We start from the raw sequence: 17193 nt of genomic DNA on the forward strand, positions 1-17193 counted from the left end.
CCACTGGAAAGGCAGCCAGAGCGGGTGAGGCTGCAGGGTCTTGGCTGGCCCTGCCCGGGGTGGACACTGTCCTGGTACGGCCACTCCAGGTGCCGAGCTTTCCACCCAGGGCTCCTGCTTACATTAGTTATGACCTCTGTGACCCAGGCGGAGGTCCCCACCTGGATGTGGCCAGCCCTAGCACATCCACGGGGCCATCGCCGGTGGCGGGCTTTGAAGAAGCTACCCACACTTGCAGTGTGGGCCACCCACTGGAGGCAGCCGAGTGCTGACCCAAGCCTTGACCATGTCAGTGAGTGCAGAACACCCGAAATTCACTGAGACCCAGAAAACAGAGCCCCTGTGAAGTGTCCCCAAGGCAGGCTGAGGGGGGATGGGTTTGGGCTGAGGCTGTGGCCAGGGCTTGAGCAGGCTGCATGTGTGCAACAGGCCCAGGAGTTCCACAGAGCCACTCGCCCCTCCGTGGTGACGGCTCGCCTCTCGGGGCTCTAACACCCCCACAGTAGCCCCGGCCCCCACCCCCCAAGGCGGGCCTCGGGCCTACCCTCTGAGAGCCTCAGCCTCCACAAGTGGAATTAAGGCCAAATGGTTCTGCTGTTGCTACAGAAGGAGCGTCTCCACCTTCCCAAGCCTGAAGCAGGGAGACCTGGGAGAGAAGGCACAGCACAGACTGAGGGAAGGGGGCTGAAGGTGGTGTCCCCGCGGCGGACCTGAGCGTGGCCAAGCAGGGCCTGCCTACAGCACCCCTAGCAGGAGGCGGGCGGTGCCCGGCTCTGCCCCACAGCCATGAGGACGAGGGGCAGGGACCCCACCCACAAAGCTGCTCGAAGGGCTACAGTAGTTCCAGGGACCCGGACGCCGACACACTCGAGCTGCTGAGAGCAGACGTTCTGCCGGTGGCATAGCCAGGCCAGCTGCTGGGCACTGGGAGCCTGCAGGCCGTGCTGCGCCTGGCACGCCCAGAGCCCAGGCCCCTTAGTTGTTCTCAATCTGCTCAATGTCCAGCTCGCCGTCCAGCGAGCAGAGGCCCTTCCCGGCAGCCCCACGGTCCCGCCAGCCCGGGGCCGGCTCCAGCCTCCTGCTGCCATCCTCGTCCAAGGCGCAGCTGTCCGACTCCTCACAGAGCAACTCCTCCTGGCAGGCAAGGGGGTCATCCGAGGAGGAGGGCACGGGTGTGCCAGCAGGGGTCCTACCTCCTGGGCCAGAGGCTGCCAGGAGGGCGGCCCAGGCTCGGGGGCCACTGTCGTCCATGGCCCCACTCAGACAGCTGAGGCTGCTGAAGGTGTGTCCGTTCTGTGGGGGAGAGGAAGAAAAAGGTTACAAAGCAAGCCCTCAGAGCTCCCGGTCCCACCTCCCCAGTGGTCTGGGGAACTCAGAAGGAATGGGTGCCATGCTCGCCCCCGTCTCCGAGTCTCCCTTCACCCAGTCAGCAGCAGGTGTAGGCAGTGGGTGCCTGCTGTATTGTAAGCACCCAGAGGCCACTCCTGGTGCACATGCCAAGGGTGTGACCCCCAGGGCTCACGGGCTGGCACAGGACAAGGAGTGGGAGGCCTTTGGGAATCAGATCATGAAGGGGACGAGGGGAGGACAGACCTCAGCCCTGCTGGAACCTTGCTAAAGAACTGGGAGAGACTTGGCTGGAGCAGTGGGAACAGACCAGAATGGAAGCAGGTACTGAAGGCCCCATCCAGCCACAGAGGCAGCCTCCGCCTTGGGCTGCGCCAGTCTGCCCTATACCCAGCATCTCCACTGCAGACTGGGAGGCCAGGTAGGGGGCTGACGAGCACCCTGGGGCCACACCTCCTCTGTTCTGCAATGACTGGGCCCTTTCGTGCAGAAGAGTAAGTCATGAGGTTGGCAAATCTTGTCACAGGCAAACCACAAGCTGCTATGTCCCTCAACAGAATCCCTCCCTCAGAGCTGTTCCCTGGCGCAGCCATGCCGACAGCCAGGAGCCTGGGCTTACACCCCACCTGCCAGCAGGAACGTGACAGCCATAGTGGGCAGTGTGAGCTCCGTCCGGGCCCGTGCTGGTGACACCACAGCACAGTCAAGCTCCAGAGCCACAGGAATGTGTCCTTTCAAGGTCAAGTTGTGGCTCCAGGCACAAGTGTCCCCTCCTCCCAAAGGAGCTCAGTGGGAACTGTCCTGGGGGCCTTGGGCTACATGCCGGGGGGCATCCAACAAGACCACCACCAGCCTCAGTGAGAGACAGGCAGCAGCCACGGCTGTCCGCCTGCAGCGCGATTCTCTGTGGTCACCTGTTCCCACCGACCCCCGCTCAGGAAGACAGAGCCCAGGGAGGCCCAGACCTTGCTTCCCATCTGTGAGCTGAAATCCAGGGCCCAAGCCCACGCAACATCACCCACATGCTGGCCATCCAACGGCTGCCCATACCAGAGCGCCACAGGCTTCGTGGGTAACCTACTCCAGCACTTAGGGAAACAGGCTCACACATGGAGAAACAGGGCCAGGCCAAGGCCGACCACCTGTGGGGTGGGTCTGAAGGTAGCAGAGCAGCAGCCTCCCCTGCCCATGAGAGGGGAGGTAAGTTTGGAGACAGGGACCTGCCAAAGGCCAGCCCCGTCTCTCACTGGGCTGCTCCACCAACCGCTGCAGGGACCACCAACCCCCAGAGCTACTATCAAGCCTGGGTGGATCCTTCTCCACTGGAGGACCCGCTCTGCTGCCCTGCTGTGGCAGCAGCAGCTTCCAGGCTGAGGCTGACCTCTGCCACCATACCCAGTCCCCCCGCCCCGATTCCGTGCAGGGCTCCTCCCCGCACCTTCTCACAGGAGCCCTCGTGGGGCCTCATCCAAGGCCCTGGGGCTGCAGTCCAAGCATGTACCTGCTCGACAGCACCACCAGCCCTTCCTGAAGAGCAGACCCAGCCAGCAGCCGGCCGCCAGGCCCTGCCAGGGTGCCTGTACTGGGTAGTGGCATGCTGGAAACACTGCGCTCCTGCCCCTCAGCACTTGCCTGCCACCAGCGTGTCCCCAAGGCACTGCCTGCATCCCTCCCAGACCAGGGGGCCGTCCCCTCGGCCACTGCTCCCCAGTATGCCATGCTTGCTGTCCCCTATATGGTCCAAGCCCACAACCCTTGTTGTGAGAGGGTGTTAGCAAGCCTCTAGGAAAGTGAAGCACCAACAAGCCCAAACCACAGGCCTTGCAGCCACCCTGCTGGACACGGCAGGCACAGGCCCTGGCACAGTGGAGGCATTTCCTCCTCTGAGAGAGATTGCTAACAAGAGACCAGAATTCTCTAAGTATCAGGAGACTATCATGCCAGGAGAACGTATAGCTAATGGCCTGGAAACTCCACGTCTCACGTTTGCCAGACAGTGACACACAAACTACCCAGGCAGCAGGGTGTATGGTTTCCTGTTTTTTGGTTTTTTTTTTTTAAGAATTTTTTTTTTTTAAGGCACAGGCATATTTTTGGCCTATCTGTAATCCATCTTTGGTAAATCTGAAGTTTGCATGAAAGCCACACTCTCACCGGAAGCCACTGCTCCAGCCCCAGGGACTGTGGGGGTTGGGCCACAGGGTAGGGACTCCTCCCCAGGTCTGCCTGGGTCAGGGTGGGGAAACAGCCAGGCAGGTGCTGGCCTTTCCTGGGCACTCACTCCCAGGCCCCAGCAGGCCTCTCGGAGGCACCAGGGCTGCACCCCGTCACAGCCCAGTCAGGGCCCCTTCCGGTGCTGCGCAGGCCACGATGGGCTCCTCCCAGTTCTGGGAAGTGCTGGGTTTTAGCTCCCTGACCTGGCCACCTCCCCACCCTCTGCACAAAGGGAAGTGCCAGCCTCAGGCACAGGTGGGAAGCCAGGCAGCCTCATCACCTGCGCCCCGTGAGCACCTGGTTCATCCCTGGACACTCTGCTTTTGGTGACTACAGGTGCAGGGAGCACACGGGGTGGGGTCCTAAGGATCCTGAGGGGGAAAGCCTGCCCTGCTTCCGCTCCCCTATGTAGGGACCAACAAACGTTTCCCAAGGGCCTGCACGTGATGGGCAAACTGGGCACGTACCCACCTCCATGCCATGCTTGCTTACACGCCATACATCCCTTGCACAGGGCTGGGCTGACGGCCCAAGCCAGCGCAGGCCCTGGTTCTGCGGCAGCCCAGCCTGGCAGATGGCTGGCCTGGACACAGGGAGCAGGGCCGACGTCAGGGGGCCTCCTGGTGCTCACACAATGGAAAACAAACATTTTGCTTCTGTGGTATGTATTCCGGCCAGCACACACTCAGGAAGGGACTTGGGAAGCTGCGTCTAACAAGTCGAGGGACCTTTCTAAAGCACACAGGGCTTGCCAGGGGTCCAAGGCCATGCTACTGCAGCCCACAGGCTCTGGGCAGCAGCAGGCAGCAGCAAACACATGGGTCTGGGGGCAGGTAGCTAGTGGCTTGGAGCTAGCTGTCCTGGGGCCACATAGGCCCCAGGAGAAAGCAGCTGGGCTCTCCCTTGCAACAGCAGTGTCCATGGAAGATACTAGAGAAATAAGACCCACAACCATGACAGGCTGGTCTCACCACCCCATCCACAGGCCACGGCCACTGGTGCGCACTGAGACCTGTGAGCTTCCAGCAAGGCTTGAGAGAAACATAACCCGGGGCCTGGACAGGACTGGCTAGAATCCCGCTGCCTGTGCCTGTTGGCAGCTCGAGACCCACTGACCTTCTGGGCTTCTATCCTTTGCACAAAGCCACAGGTTTGTCTGCAGGGTTAAGGGACTTGAAACCAGCTGCAGAGGGTGCTGGGCAGCTGAGCTCCTGGCCAATGCACTGGGGCCCAAGGTAGTACCTGTGGTTGAAGCCGCAACACCCACAAGGGACCTCTGGCAGCGTGGCTGTGTGTAAGCGACCTCCACCTCCACCCTGCCACCCATCTGCATTCAGAGCAGGAAGACAGGCCAGCAACAAGAGGAGCCAACACCACAGCAGGTAGCCACGTCCCAACAGCAGGGCAGACAGGGACCAAGCAAACTGCTGAGCACCATGTCATGGGGCAAACCTCAGATGCTTCCCCAGCGACAAACGCCTCCCCCTTCTGAAGGGCCAGCAGCATGCCCCCTCCACACGTTCATTAAAGCAGAAATGAACAAGGGAGGTGATGGCTGGAGAGCTCTGGGGGACTGTACCAGCCAGTGGGGCAGCACCTCCGTGATGACGGGGGCCTGGGACCCTGAGGCAGCAGCTCTGAGCAGACAGCTACGTTGAAAACGGGGCTTGCTGTGGCCCCTCACAGGGCGACTGCACGCAGAATAAAGCCTGCAGCGTCAGCCCAGAAGGAATCAAGAGAACTGCCCCACAGTCTTGGGACAGGACAGTGCTCCTAACTAAAAACGCGAGCAACAATTCATTAATTTGATATGATACAAGAATACATGGCCAAAGCAGGGAGAGGCAGGTAAAATGGTGTTGTCACCGTGGCACACGGCCCCTGTGGCTTCTCAGAATACTGTGCCAGCGTACCTATTACAGCCAGCGACCTCACCCACAGGTAACCCCCAGGAGCAGTGAGAACTCGCAGGCACACTGCTGGGAGCACCCAGGCTGGGAGCCTCTGAGTCCCATTCGCAGAAGCAGATGAGCACAGGTGGTTCACCCCCATGGCGGGGCAGGACTGAGAACCAGGGCGCAGGGCCAGCCTGGGCCACGGCATGTGTGGACCTTGAAGGAACTGGGTGAAGTACAGGGCCAGACCCACGTCTGTGACTCCACCTGCAGCGGAACATGCTGCTGAGGACGCAGAGGGACACAACACGCGGTGGGTAGCTTCCAGGGGGGCAGTCACGCCTCCTCGGGTGGTCCAAATGTGGCACAGCAGACTGCCGGCTGCTGAACGGCTCCAGGATCTCCAGGAGTCAAGTGTGTGCTGTACACGCTCTAATTCAGTAACACTCAATGTCAAAGTCAGAACACAAACAGCCAACCGGGACTCAAACCACGGGCAAACAGGAACTTCCCACTGTGCCAATGACGCCATACTTCTAAAAGCAGAAATGAACAGAACACAAGGACATATGAATAACTTGAACTATATCAAGAGATGCCCCACAGATTAGAAAAACCATCTGTTCAGCTGGCAGGCCTGAGGTGGGGGTGGGGAAGAGACCCCTGAGACACAGCTGCCTGGGGCTGCATCCAGCTCAGCCGCGTGGCCAGCAGGGCCTGGACACACACTTGCCACTCCTGGCCACGGAGGACTAGAAACAGTGAGGGTGGCGGCTCACTGCTAACAGGAGCCCAAGAGCCAGCTGCCAGCAGGGACGGAGGACAAAACAAGAATAGAAATTCCTGGCTTGCCTGGGGTTATAAACAGGAGCTCTGCAGGAGCCCAAGAAAGGAGCAGCTCTGCCGGCGTGGGGGAGCTGGCGGGGCCGCTCAGCGTTCTGTGCTCTTTGCAGCGTGTACTGTCCCGTCCTGTAGTGCATGCTGGCTGGCCAGGGGCCAGCTGCATGACTGCATGCATGCGTGCATGTGTTGGGGGTTACTTTAAGAGGGAGGATACACTTCTTATTTAGTCACTGGGATTGTCCACAAGAAAGCCCTCACTCTCTCCTACTGAAGCTCTGTGCTGTGTCTTTCTCTTCCTTTTCCACAGTGCTCTGTGTAGCCACACCAACCCCACCAGCCCCAGGTTCCTGCACCTCACACTGGCCCATGAAAGCAAAAGTGTCCCTAAGGGCCAGAGTCCCCACTGGGGCAACACCTGCAGACAGGGGGCAGCAGTGGGTCACAGGACACGGGCAGGGGAGATCCCCAGCAAATGGCCACTGCCCACCCAGCAGCCCACCGGGGCCCGCCGCACCCAGAGGTCCAGCAGCGGCCACCTGGAGCAGCTGCCCAGCCCCACCCCAGACGCCACGGCTTCCTAGTGTGCGACAGTGACCCTGATATCCACTCCAACACACACAGAGGTCAGGCGCCGTGGAACCCCAACAGACCTGCCAGACTTGGGGGAGGAGAATGCTTCGGCTCCTAACCATGAAAACCAATTCATAAACCCACAGCAGGCAGACACAACCCAACAGACCTCAGCATGGAAAACTCCAGAAGCACATGGATTCGTGCTCTGCCCTGCGCAGGCTGCCCATGGGGAGGGCCACATCAGACACAGGCCTACACGTTCTTCTCCAACCACCCGACCTGAGTAGTGCGGCCTCGGGGGTCACCCACGCAGTCTGCAGAGTGGGAGCAAGCAAGCACCTCCTGGCCCTGGAGTGTCTGCGAAGGCCCAACGGGACGTGGCTCCACGTGCTGGGTGTCCTGGGCATGTCCTGCCTGCCCTGGGCACACACCATAGGCTCCTTGGCATGCACCCCATGTGGCACCTCCCTGCGCCGAGAGGCCCTGACGTGACTCAGAGCTGCTGAGCTGAAGTTACACCTGTGCCACTGACCACTGCCCCCACCTCTGGGCCTGGTGCCACCAATGGCTTGCGGTCCCCTGCGACTCGGCAAGTCTCAACATGCCTCTAAGCCTCCCGCAGGCAGCCAGAGCCCTAGCCAGCACAGAATCCCACTAGTATCTGACCTGTGTCCCAGGTCACACTGAACTCTGCCAGGACACCCCCTGACCCCGAGCCCCTTAGAAAACCCCTCCCCACCTCTCACATGTGGAAAAAGTCACATTTCACAGCCTACCTCTGTCCCACAAAAGCCTCAGCAGAGAACCCCACGGCCTTGGGCAGGCTGACAGGCCCCAGACTAACTGCAAGTCTCTGCCAGCTGCCTCACTGATGCCCACAAGCACGGGTAAGGCCAGGTGGCCGCACAAATCAAGAGGGACGACAGCCCTAACAAAAGGACTTCCGTTTCCCTGGTGCACCATGCAGTCCCAGTCTTACTTTCCCCTTCTGTAAAATGGGTGTATGAAACAGCCGCCAAGGGCTAGAATGGGGTTGAAATGAGATCACAAATTCTGTCTGACTCAGAGGTCTGATGGTGCCCACGCACCAAGGGCAGGGAGGGGCTGCCATGCCTGTGAACAGCCCCAGGTGGAAGCCCACTCACTCCACCCTGTCCCCACGCACAGGTGGTGAGAGCAGAAGTCCCAGGCCTCTGCTAGCCACAGCAGTGCTGCGGGGGCGAGGACCCGGCAGCAGCCCAGCCAGGCATGGCCGGCACATTTCAGCATGCCCAGGCAAGGCTGGTGGCCATACACACGCCCGCTGGGGTGGGTGTGGAAGGGCATTCTTCAGTGAATCCTGCTTCTCCAGGTACAACCAGCCCCATCGCAGAGCTGGGGGTGGGGCGAGGACAGACACCAGGGCCCAGGGACCGTGCTCCCCGGGATGCCACCACAACCCTGCTCATCTCGCTACCTGACAGCCCCTCGGGTTGCTCCTGGGCCCAAGAGGGCAGGGACAGGAAAGTACTCTGTGCTCCACAAGGGAGGAGGCAGGCACCCAGCAGCTGTTCCTTGAAGGGCACAGGGATGTCATGAGGGGTGCCCTCATGAGAGTACCAGACATGCATGCTCTCTGCCACCAACAGCATGTGGGGGTTGGGCTCTGCCAGTCACTTGGTGGGAAGTGAGATGCCCACTGAAAGGCTGCAGAGCATGTGGAAGCTCCCAGCTCAAGGTCTCCATGGGCTCCGCCTGCAGGCTCCATGGGGCTCGCCTGGGCAGGGCCCTTTCCCAGCTTCCTCAGGGACACACCTCACCCTGCTGTGAATTTCCCTATAGGCTTATTCTTCCCCCTTTGTTCACTGCCCTGTTGACAGGCCAAACAGAGACAGTACATACCTCACACAGTGAGAGAAGCCAGGAGGCCTGGTAGCCCGAGAGAAGTGCTAGGTGAGGCCCTGATCCCTGAGACAGGTCCCTCCAGCCTTCCCCCTACATTCATGAGACCAGGGTGCCTGGCAGACTGCCCCAGGGGAGGGGTAGTAAGCCCAAGGTCAAGCTGGAGCTGTTTCAAGCCTGTTACCTTCACCTCACTCCCTCGCTGCTCCCAGGAGCTCCAAACTATAACAGCACAAATCCCATGTAATTTCTACTCTCGCAGAACCCCTGGCCAGTGCACAGGCCACAGGGTTAAAATAAGAGCACCCACAGGCCCTCCGCACTCCCGTGGGCTGTCCTAGAGGGCACCACTGTCCTGGGAGATTGGACACTGGCAGAGGCAGGAAGAGGGGTGGCCCCTTTAACACGTGGGAGGACTGGACTCCGGCAACCCAGGCAGGAGAACAGCAGAGAGGCCTGGGGGTGGAGAGGCACATCCTGCTGACCCCACACCACACAAAGCTAGAGGCAGAAGCACCAGGCACATGGGAGACTGGCCTGAGGCCCTGTCACTGGCCCTGGTGACAAAAGATGCTGAAGAGGGCTCAAGCCCCTCCAGGCACAGGCAGCTTCCATGGAAACCCACAAGCCCCCGCTCTCATCACCTTCTGTCTCCTTGCACAGGGAGCACACGCCTGTCCCCTGCCCTGGCATGATCACCCCAAGGTGCCAAAAGGGACCCAGGATGGTCAGAGCAGCTGCTGGGCTCCAGTGGGGCAGGGAGGACAGCAGGTACCCTACCAAGAGACCAGCTGCAGGGCAGGGCTCCAGCCTCTGGCCTAAGAGTCAGGAAGAACCCGCTTCTCTTTTTGCAAGATTATCTGATGTTTTGGAAAAGCACAGAACTGGGGGAAGTCCCGCCTGCTGCATGTGCAGACTGCTACAAAGCAGCTGCCAGACACCACACATCATCAGCCAGCACCCAGGTTCGCCCAGAGAGGAGCGCTCTGGAGAGGAGCCTCCAACGTCCCAGAGGGAGTAACCACCACAACCAGAGAAGGAGGGCAGACTGGGGCTGCCCCCTCCTGCCATCACACCAAGAGGAGCTCCTTCCTGCTGACAGTGCATCTTGTTATGAGGGAAGAGCACCTGCCACCTCCCAAGTCCTGGGAACTCAGCACACCACGGCCAGCTATTTTTTCTAGCAGGCCCAGGAGGCAAGGACCAGGGCCCTTGCTTTACAGCCGAGGAAGCCGAGGCCATGAGAAATCAGCATGTTGGGGTCACCCTGTGGCAGAGTGAGCGGCTCAAAGCCACTGTCCACAGAACAGAGCACACACAAAGGCAGCTATACGCACCAGCCCAGGTAGCGGCGTGTCCAGCCCTACCACAGGCCGGTGCTATAGAGTGGACCGGCCAGCAGCTCAGGCAGCCTCCACGGGCCTGGGCTCTAGGAGAGGCGAGCGTGATCGTCCCACAGCAATGGCCCTTGCCTCTCAGGGTGCTGTGGCAGAGGCCAGCAACTTCCTGGAGTGGTGGAGGGGACAGGGTGGCCAGGCCAGGATAGACGGGCTGCCTGAGACAGGGCCGTTGCTGTGGATTTATCTGTGTGCGTGGCTCCTGGGACTATCATTCTTGCCTCTCCTAGAGCCCAGCCTGAGACAGAGCCTAGCTCTGCCTTCTGCGAGAGGGCCTGTCAAGGCACGGGAGCCATCCTGGTGGCCGCACAGACGGGCAGGTCCTCAGGCTGGCACACAGCTGTGTTGCTCAATCCAGCAGCCAACCCAGCCCAGCTCCTACAGTGGCCAAGTCCCTCAACAAACAAGGAAGGTAACAGCCCAGGGGGTTGGGCGGTAGCACTCCCACTCAGGCACCCGCAGCCACCTCCACCAAGACTAGGAAGAAGCTATGTTCTTGGTCTGGGGCACTTACAATCAATCTGCGTGGCAAAACTAGTGGCCACGTTCCCCAATGTGGTCCCAGAGCGGACGATGGGTGTCGCACAGTTTCCTGGTGGCTGGGCCACTTTTCTTACTCATGCTCTTGCCCTCTTTCGTCTCAGCCACTGACCCTCCGAGTGAGAGCACACATTGTTCCCAGGAAAGCAAGGACAATGGACATTCCTGGAAGGACAACCACTCGTTGTACTTTCTCCTCACCAGCTTGGGATCGTCTTAGAGAGCGAGCAAGAAAACATGCCAAACATAAACGAGCAAGCATGCAGGTGGGCTGGGGACCTGGAGATGCCCACCAGCTGCGGCACTCCGCCTAACAGAGAACCAAAGCGGCCAGGGGCCCAATCCCCAGCCAAAGGGACAGAAGCGGCTTCAGAAACCCTCCTCTCTGGGCCGTGGGGACACTGAAGGCCAGCGATGCTGAGTTCTCTGCGTTCCTGCTATTCAGGACCCGCAGCTGGCTGGGGAATTTTACAGGCTTTTTTGTGCTGCTGTGGGGTCTGCACAGGCCCACTTACATCAGCCTGAAGCTTTAAAAGGTACCATCACTAACCACTGGGCCTGGACACCCAAACAGAGCTATAAGAGGGCGGGTTTGGTGGGAAGGCAGGCAGGCAGGCAGGCAGGCAGAGGGGCAGGCAGGCAGAGGCTGGAGGACAGCGCCAATTAAACACCCTAGACTGGGGGCTTTTCTCCTCCCTACTGTCACCCTTAGAGCAACATTGTGTCCATGGGCAGAGGTTCCCAAAGCAAGGAGCTACACTCAACCCACACAGCTTTACAGGCACTTACCCAAAGCAGGCTAATGGCAGGGGTGGGGAGCATCCACCATGCGCACCTATGAGAAGAAGGGCCCTGCCACACCATCACCTCAGGGCCTCTGGAGGGAAAAGGGCTACACTGCATCTGTCCTCGGGTCTCTAGAATATTCTGGCATTCCCTTCGTGGGCCAGAGGCCTCCACAGCTACCTGAGAAGAGGGGGATCAGCACAACAGGTGTGGAGTGGGGAACCTGCAGCTTACTCAGCCTTGCTCCGAGAATGGCTGGCTTAGTAAACTGCTACTCGGGGCTTGCTCCCAGGGCCCTGGGGACAATAACCTGGCCCCTTGGACAGTCAGTACTCCTGAGACACAATCATGGTCAGAGCAGAAGCATGCAGCCTTGGGTCAATTTCCAGCTGTTAGCTAGGGCGTGAGAGACCTTCAACACCTGTCTCCTACGCTGGGAAACGGCAAGTTGAGAGAGCGCTGCCTGGTGGCACGCAGCCTCCTCGGGGCCAGCTGAGGCTGCCACTACCAGCCACGAGGCTCCCAAGGCCACAACCCCTCAGCTGCTTTGCCAGCAAACCAAGCAGCTTCACGTCTTCAAAGGCAAGTGAGAACCAGAGAGGAGGCTAGGGCCTCACAATGTACCCTCCTCCCTTGTCTTCAGAATTCCAAGACAGCTCCTGGCCCAGACGCGGAGGAAGATGTGGGTGGTAAGACTGTTCTTTCAGTGAAACGCATGTTAATTCCGGCTGACCTGCCTGGCACGCAACAGGGTATCTGAGCTGCCGAGCGCACAGTCCATGCGGCAGTAACAGCTCAGAAATGCAGTGCTCCAAGGCTTTAATGCTCCAGAGGGAGGCAGGGGAGGGGACCACCCCAGACGGCAGCAGTGCCTCAGATGGCCAGGTCCATGCCTCTGCAGAGGCCCCAAAGCCCTGAGGTGCCCTGAGGTGGAGGGAAGGGGAAAGCAGAGGGCAGAGAGACCTGAGATGGGTGGGGCAACACAAGTGCCCACAGGGCAACAACCTGGCAGCAGCCCATCATCGTGCAGGCACCCACAGAGCCTGAGAGAAGGAGCCCCAAAGTGCCAGCGGCCCTGCGAGGGGCTGGCCTGAGCCCTCCTGGCAGGCAGTGGCAGACGGGCCAGGAGGGACGCAGGAGGGACGCAGGAGAGATTTGGCATCCTCAGTCACGAGAGCTTGCAGTCGGGGCCGAGAAACCACTGCGCTGGGTCACCATCGTTTCTGGCTCCTGGCAACGTCCCTTGGAGACAGATCAGAAAATGGGGCCACTTGGGCCTGCCTCAATGACTCAACTGGCTAACCCTGTACTTCCAAGTGCCAGGATCCCATATGAATGCTGGTTCATGTCCCAGCTGCTCCTTTCCCGTCCAGCTCCCTACTTATGGCCTAGGAAAGCAGTGCAGCATGGCTTGAGCCCTTGGGCCCCTGTACCCATGTGGGAGACCTGGAAGAAGCTCCTGGAACTTGGCTTCAGAAAGGCTTAGCCGTGGCCATTGTGGCCATCTGGAGAGTGAGCCAGTGAATAGATGGAAGATCTGTCTTTCTTCTCTGTAAATTTGCTTTTCAAATAAAATATTCTTTAAAGGAAAAAAAAGAGAAAGAGAACGGGGCCACAAAGGGGCAGCAGGGCAAGCCTGTAGCCCACCCGGGGCCCAAGGGCCAGGAGCACACCAGGAAGCATCTCTGCCCGTCCCCTGCCCTTGGCTGAGATGGGCCAGATGCCAGAGTCTCGGGGCTGCAGCCACCAGGGAGGGCAAGAAACGCAACCCAGCAGTGCTGCTCCCAGGTGACGCCATCTGTCCCCTCACCCTGACATGGATGCCAGCAGGCTGAGCTGTGCACCCAGCTCTCCACAGCATCCCTTGCTCTCACTGTCTCAGCAAGGGCTCCAGCTGCAGGGCAGATTCACTGGTGGTGTGGTGGCAGGCCACAAGGTGGCCCAGCACCTTGCCCAGGCCTCAGGCACAGCCTGGGAGAACAGTGCAGCGATGGTGAGCAGCTCCAGGCTTCCTGGCCTCCACAGGCCTCTCCTGCCAGCAGCTCAAGCTCCCTTCACCTGCTCCTTGGTCCTTCTGCTCCTGGACCTGGGCTGCAAGCACAAGGTGAAGTTCAGGGCCGACACAGGCATGAGCATGTACTTGGCATCCCTGCCCTGGGTCCAAAAGGCACCTGCTGCTCTTGCCCCTCCCTTCAGCTGCTCCTGCCACAGGGAAACCTGCCCCCAGCCAGCTCCTCACACACTCCAGCTTCCCTTCTCATCGCGGTCCAGACTCCGGCCCCATCTGCACAAGGGCCCACAGTGAGTCAACAGGCCAAGTCCGGACACCCAGGCATCCTCAGTGCTGACTCAGGGACTGCAACAAGGCAACAAACACATGAGCCTCTAAGCAGGGCAAGCGCCTGGCATGGAATCCTGAGCAGCAGACCAGCCTGTGTCTACTTACCCTGTACCACTTCACGCCCCTGAGAGACTGACCTGCACCATTATTCTAATTTCAGGACCGGGAGGTTTGCACCTGACTGATTCACAAGACTGATTAGTAGAAATCACGGCAAATCACCTCCCCTGTCCCCCTCTCCACCCCCAAGGGCTGCCCTAAGACCACGACAGTCACAGGGTCTCAGGTGGACCAACAAGCAGGAGGAGGAGGTGACAACCTGCTGAGGACCCACCACAGGCTCATCTCACACGATCAGTGCTCACAGTAACTATGTCACCAGCACATCACACGTTGTCATTGCCCCGGAAGCTGAGACTCAGCATCCTGGCGAGGCAGCAGCCAAGGCTGAGGAAGGCCTGCACACTCTCCAAGTTCCCCCACAGGGGTGGTGTCTCCCCTAGGGTTGCCCCCAGCATCCTGCCTGAACTGCCCAAGGCACAGCCAGCACCACGGCATGACACAAGCCAAGTATGACCACTGGGTTAGCTAGAAACACACAGTAGGAGGTTTGTTTCCACCGATGGCCCTGGATGGGGGTCACTGTCCCCCCCTCCCCCCCCCCGGGCACAGGACGGCCAGGCCTACAGCAGTGTGTCAGTGGCTGTGCCTAGCTGGCAGGCAGCAGGGGCTGGGGTGGAGACAGGGATGAGAAAGGAAGTAGGTGTGGGTAAGCAGTGTGGCAACAGGAAATGCACTTAGCGCATGCCCTGCAGAGGCTGAGGCCGGCTGAGCTGCCACCAGACTTCCGTATCCTAGGTTCTCCCTCAGACACAGGCAAACGGCATGGCCTTTTCAAAGGCCCTCTCACGGGGCAGCCCTGCTTCTATAGGACACAAACTCACACTGAGGTCTCTGGGCAGGGATCACAGAAACTCTGTACTCGGGATCCCAGGATAGGCCAGGGGCAGAACACCTCCGAGAGCAAAAGCACACATGGGCAGTGGCTGCTCCCAGACCCACGTGCCCAGCGACCACGAGCCCTTGGTCTCTATGGAGTGGACAGGCTCCCAGTCTGGCCCTTCTGCGACCTGCCACAAAGCAGGCCCCTTCCCTGACCTCTGTCCAGCCAGTGCCTCAGCAATGACCATGCGGAGCTTCTGGGGAGTGAGGCCACAGTGCCCTCACACTGGACCAACACCATGTACCCCAACAAATCCGAGACACATCCCATGCAGACGAACCAACAGGCTCAGAAAGGCCCATGAGCCCAAAGACCTAGCCCACTTGGGATGTCCACTCGAGGCTCCTCTTGTTGCTAACAGGCCTGGCTGGGCCTAGTCACTGCCCACTGTGGGAAACTGCCTTGGGAAATCATTGCTCTGCAGCCCTAGATAGAGAGACGTGCTCCCTGTGGCCAGAGGCCCCCTGGAGTCTCCAAGCAGGTTAGTGCTAAGAGGACTGGAGGAACCACAGGGCATGCAAGTGGCTGCAGAGAGGGGGCGAGTCACAGTCAAACAGGCAGGTATGGTGGAGGCTCTGCTATATGACCCTAGGCAATGACCTTCACCTCTCTGGGCCTCAATGAGACCCACAAAGCTCTGACACTTGCCAGCCCCAGCTAGAACCTTCTGCAACGACCTCTTCCTCCAGAAAGCAATGAGAAAAGCCCCCCAAACGCCCAAGTCTTGAAGTATCTGTCCAGGACCAGTACGGTGACCTCAGCAGATGCCCTGTGCTTGTCTGGGACCAGTCTGGCACCCCTCAACTATCCACTGGACCAAGTCACGGGGCCAGGTGGGGAGGCACAGCTCCGGCTGGCCAGCCCCACACAAGCAGAAGCGATTCTAACCCAGACAACTCTTCTACTGTATACTGCTGGCACTGAGCACATCCCAATGACCACACACATGGGCCTAGGCCCCTCCACACAAGCCTCCAGGCTAAGGATTGGTCAGCTTCCACACCAGCGCACGGAAGGCACCTGTTGTTAACAGTGTCTGTGTCTGGAAGGAGTGGGCTAGGGCCTGTGTGCTGCCCTTCCTCTGATGACACTGCCCTTAGACCCTCGACAGGAAGTGGTGCCTCAGTCTGTTCCCTGAGACCCCAAAAGAAACAGCTCTTGCCAAACACATACGAATCCCAGGAAATGGGCTGTGCACTCTAAGTACCCACGTGCTTTTAGGGAGCAGTTCTGCTATCCTGTTTCAGCTGGAACACAGAGGCCTGGCAAAGGATGTGGCCAGCTCCCTGCAGCCACAGAATGACAGCTGGGAAGGCACCCAGGCCTCCCTGCTCCCAGGCTGGCCTTCAGGTCTCCAGTCACCTGCTACGCTATTCATAGCACGAGGAGCCTCAGTCGTGTAACGACGATTTGGCGGCAGGTACAGACAGCATAATTATCTGCCAGACGGCTTTTCTTCCTAATGGAGCCAGAGGATTTTGTTCTTAGTAATATAATTAAGTAAGGCTAATTTTATGATGCAGTAGGCCCTGCCCCCACGGAAGTACTGTAGAGACAGACCTGGCCCTACAAAGATAACTCTGGGGCAGCTGGACGATGCCCAGGAAAGAGGCCTTCAGGAGGGCCGGTGCTGAAGCCACAGCACTTGGGAGATGACAATCGGGCAGCGTCCAGGTGTTATGAGAGCTGAGGCTGAACCCAGGTAAGCGGAGGACAACAATGATAGTGGCCACAGTGGCAGCAAAGGTGACCGTTCTAATTACACCCACCAAGTGCCACACAGGCGTGGCTGTGCCAACTGCTGCCCTGTTGGGCTTAGGTGCTCGGCACATCCACCTAAGGAGGCAGGCCACCCTTATACCCACCTCACAAACAAACAGACTGAGGCCCAGAGTCAAGCCTGGCCTGCTGGACTGCAAAGGCAGCACTCTGCTTTCTCCTGCTGCGGGGCGCACTCAGGAAAAGCTGCCGCTCCGAGGCTAACCGATACGTGGCGAGCCACACTCACGGCAAAGTGCCATGTACATTTTCAGCACCACCGAGAAGCAGTATGGCGGAAGGCTAACACCAGGGCTCCTGGCCTCTCCGATTTCCAACTGGGGTCCCCTCAAGAGAAACAGGTCACTCCTGGGGAGCACAAGCAAGGCCACAGCTCTTTCTAGCTTAAACCCTCAGGCTTCTCACCCAAGACATGCACCACTGCTTCTCCCACGAACGCACATGCAGACATCCTGAATTGGGGTGGGTGCAGCCAAGCCAATATTGCCAAGCAACTGCTGACACAGGTGGCCTGCTTTCCTTGGGGCAACCATGGCCTCATGCATGAGCAGATACCCCTGCCAGTGCTTTAAGGGAAGGACCTGCACACCCACA

At 59.5% G+C, this 17193-nt stretch overlaps 1 protein-coding gene across 1 annotated transcript in view; it reads right to left on the reverse strand.

Annotated features, from left to right (window-relative positions):
• Positions 1–659: 659 nt before the first annotated feature.
• The window catches only part of FAM53B (family with sequence similarity 53 member B), a 58570-nt gene continuing 42036 nt past the window's right edge, over positions 660–17193 (reverse strand). The window contains exon 4 of the mRNA XM_004579749.2: positions 660–1293. Within this exon, the coding sequence (XP_004579806.1) occupies positions 976–1293 (318 nt within the window). The 3' untranslated portion in view covers positions 660–975. The remainder of the gene's footprint in view (positions 1294–17193) is intronic.

Source organism: Ochotona princeps, chromosome 13 (assembly GCF_030435755.1).
Source record: "Ochotona princeps isolate mOchPri1 chromosome 13, mOchPri1.hap1, whole genome shotgun sequence".
NCBI classification, from domain to species: domain Eukaryota; kingdom Metazoa; phylum Chordata; class Mammalia; order Lagomorpha; family Ochotonidae; genus Ochotona; species Ochotona princeps.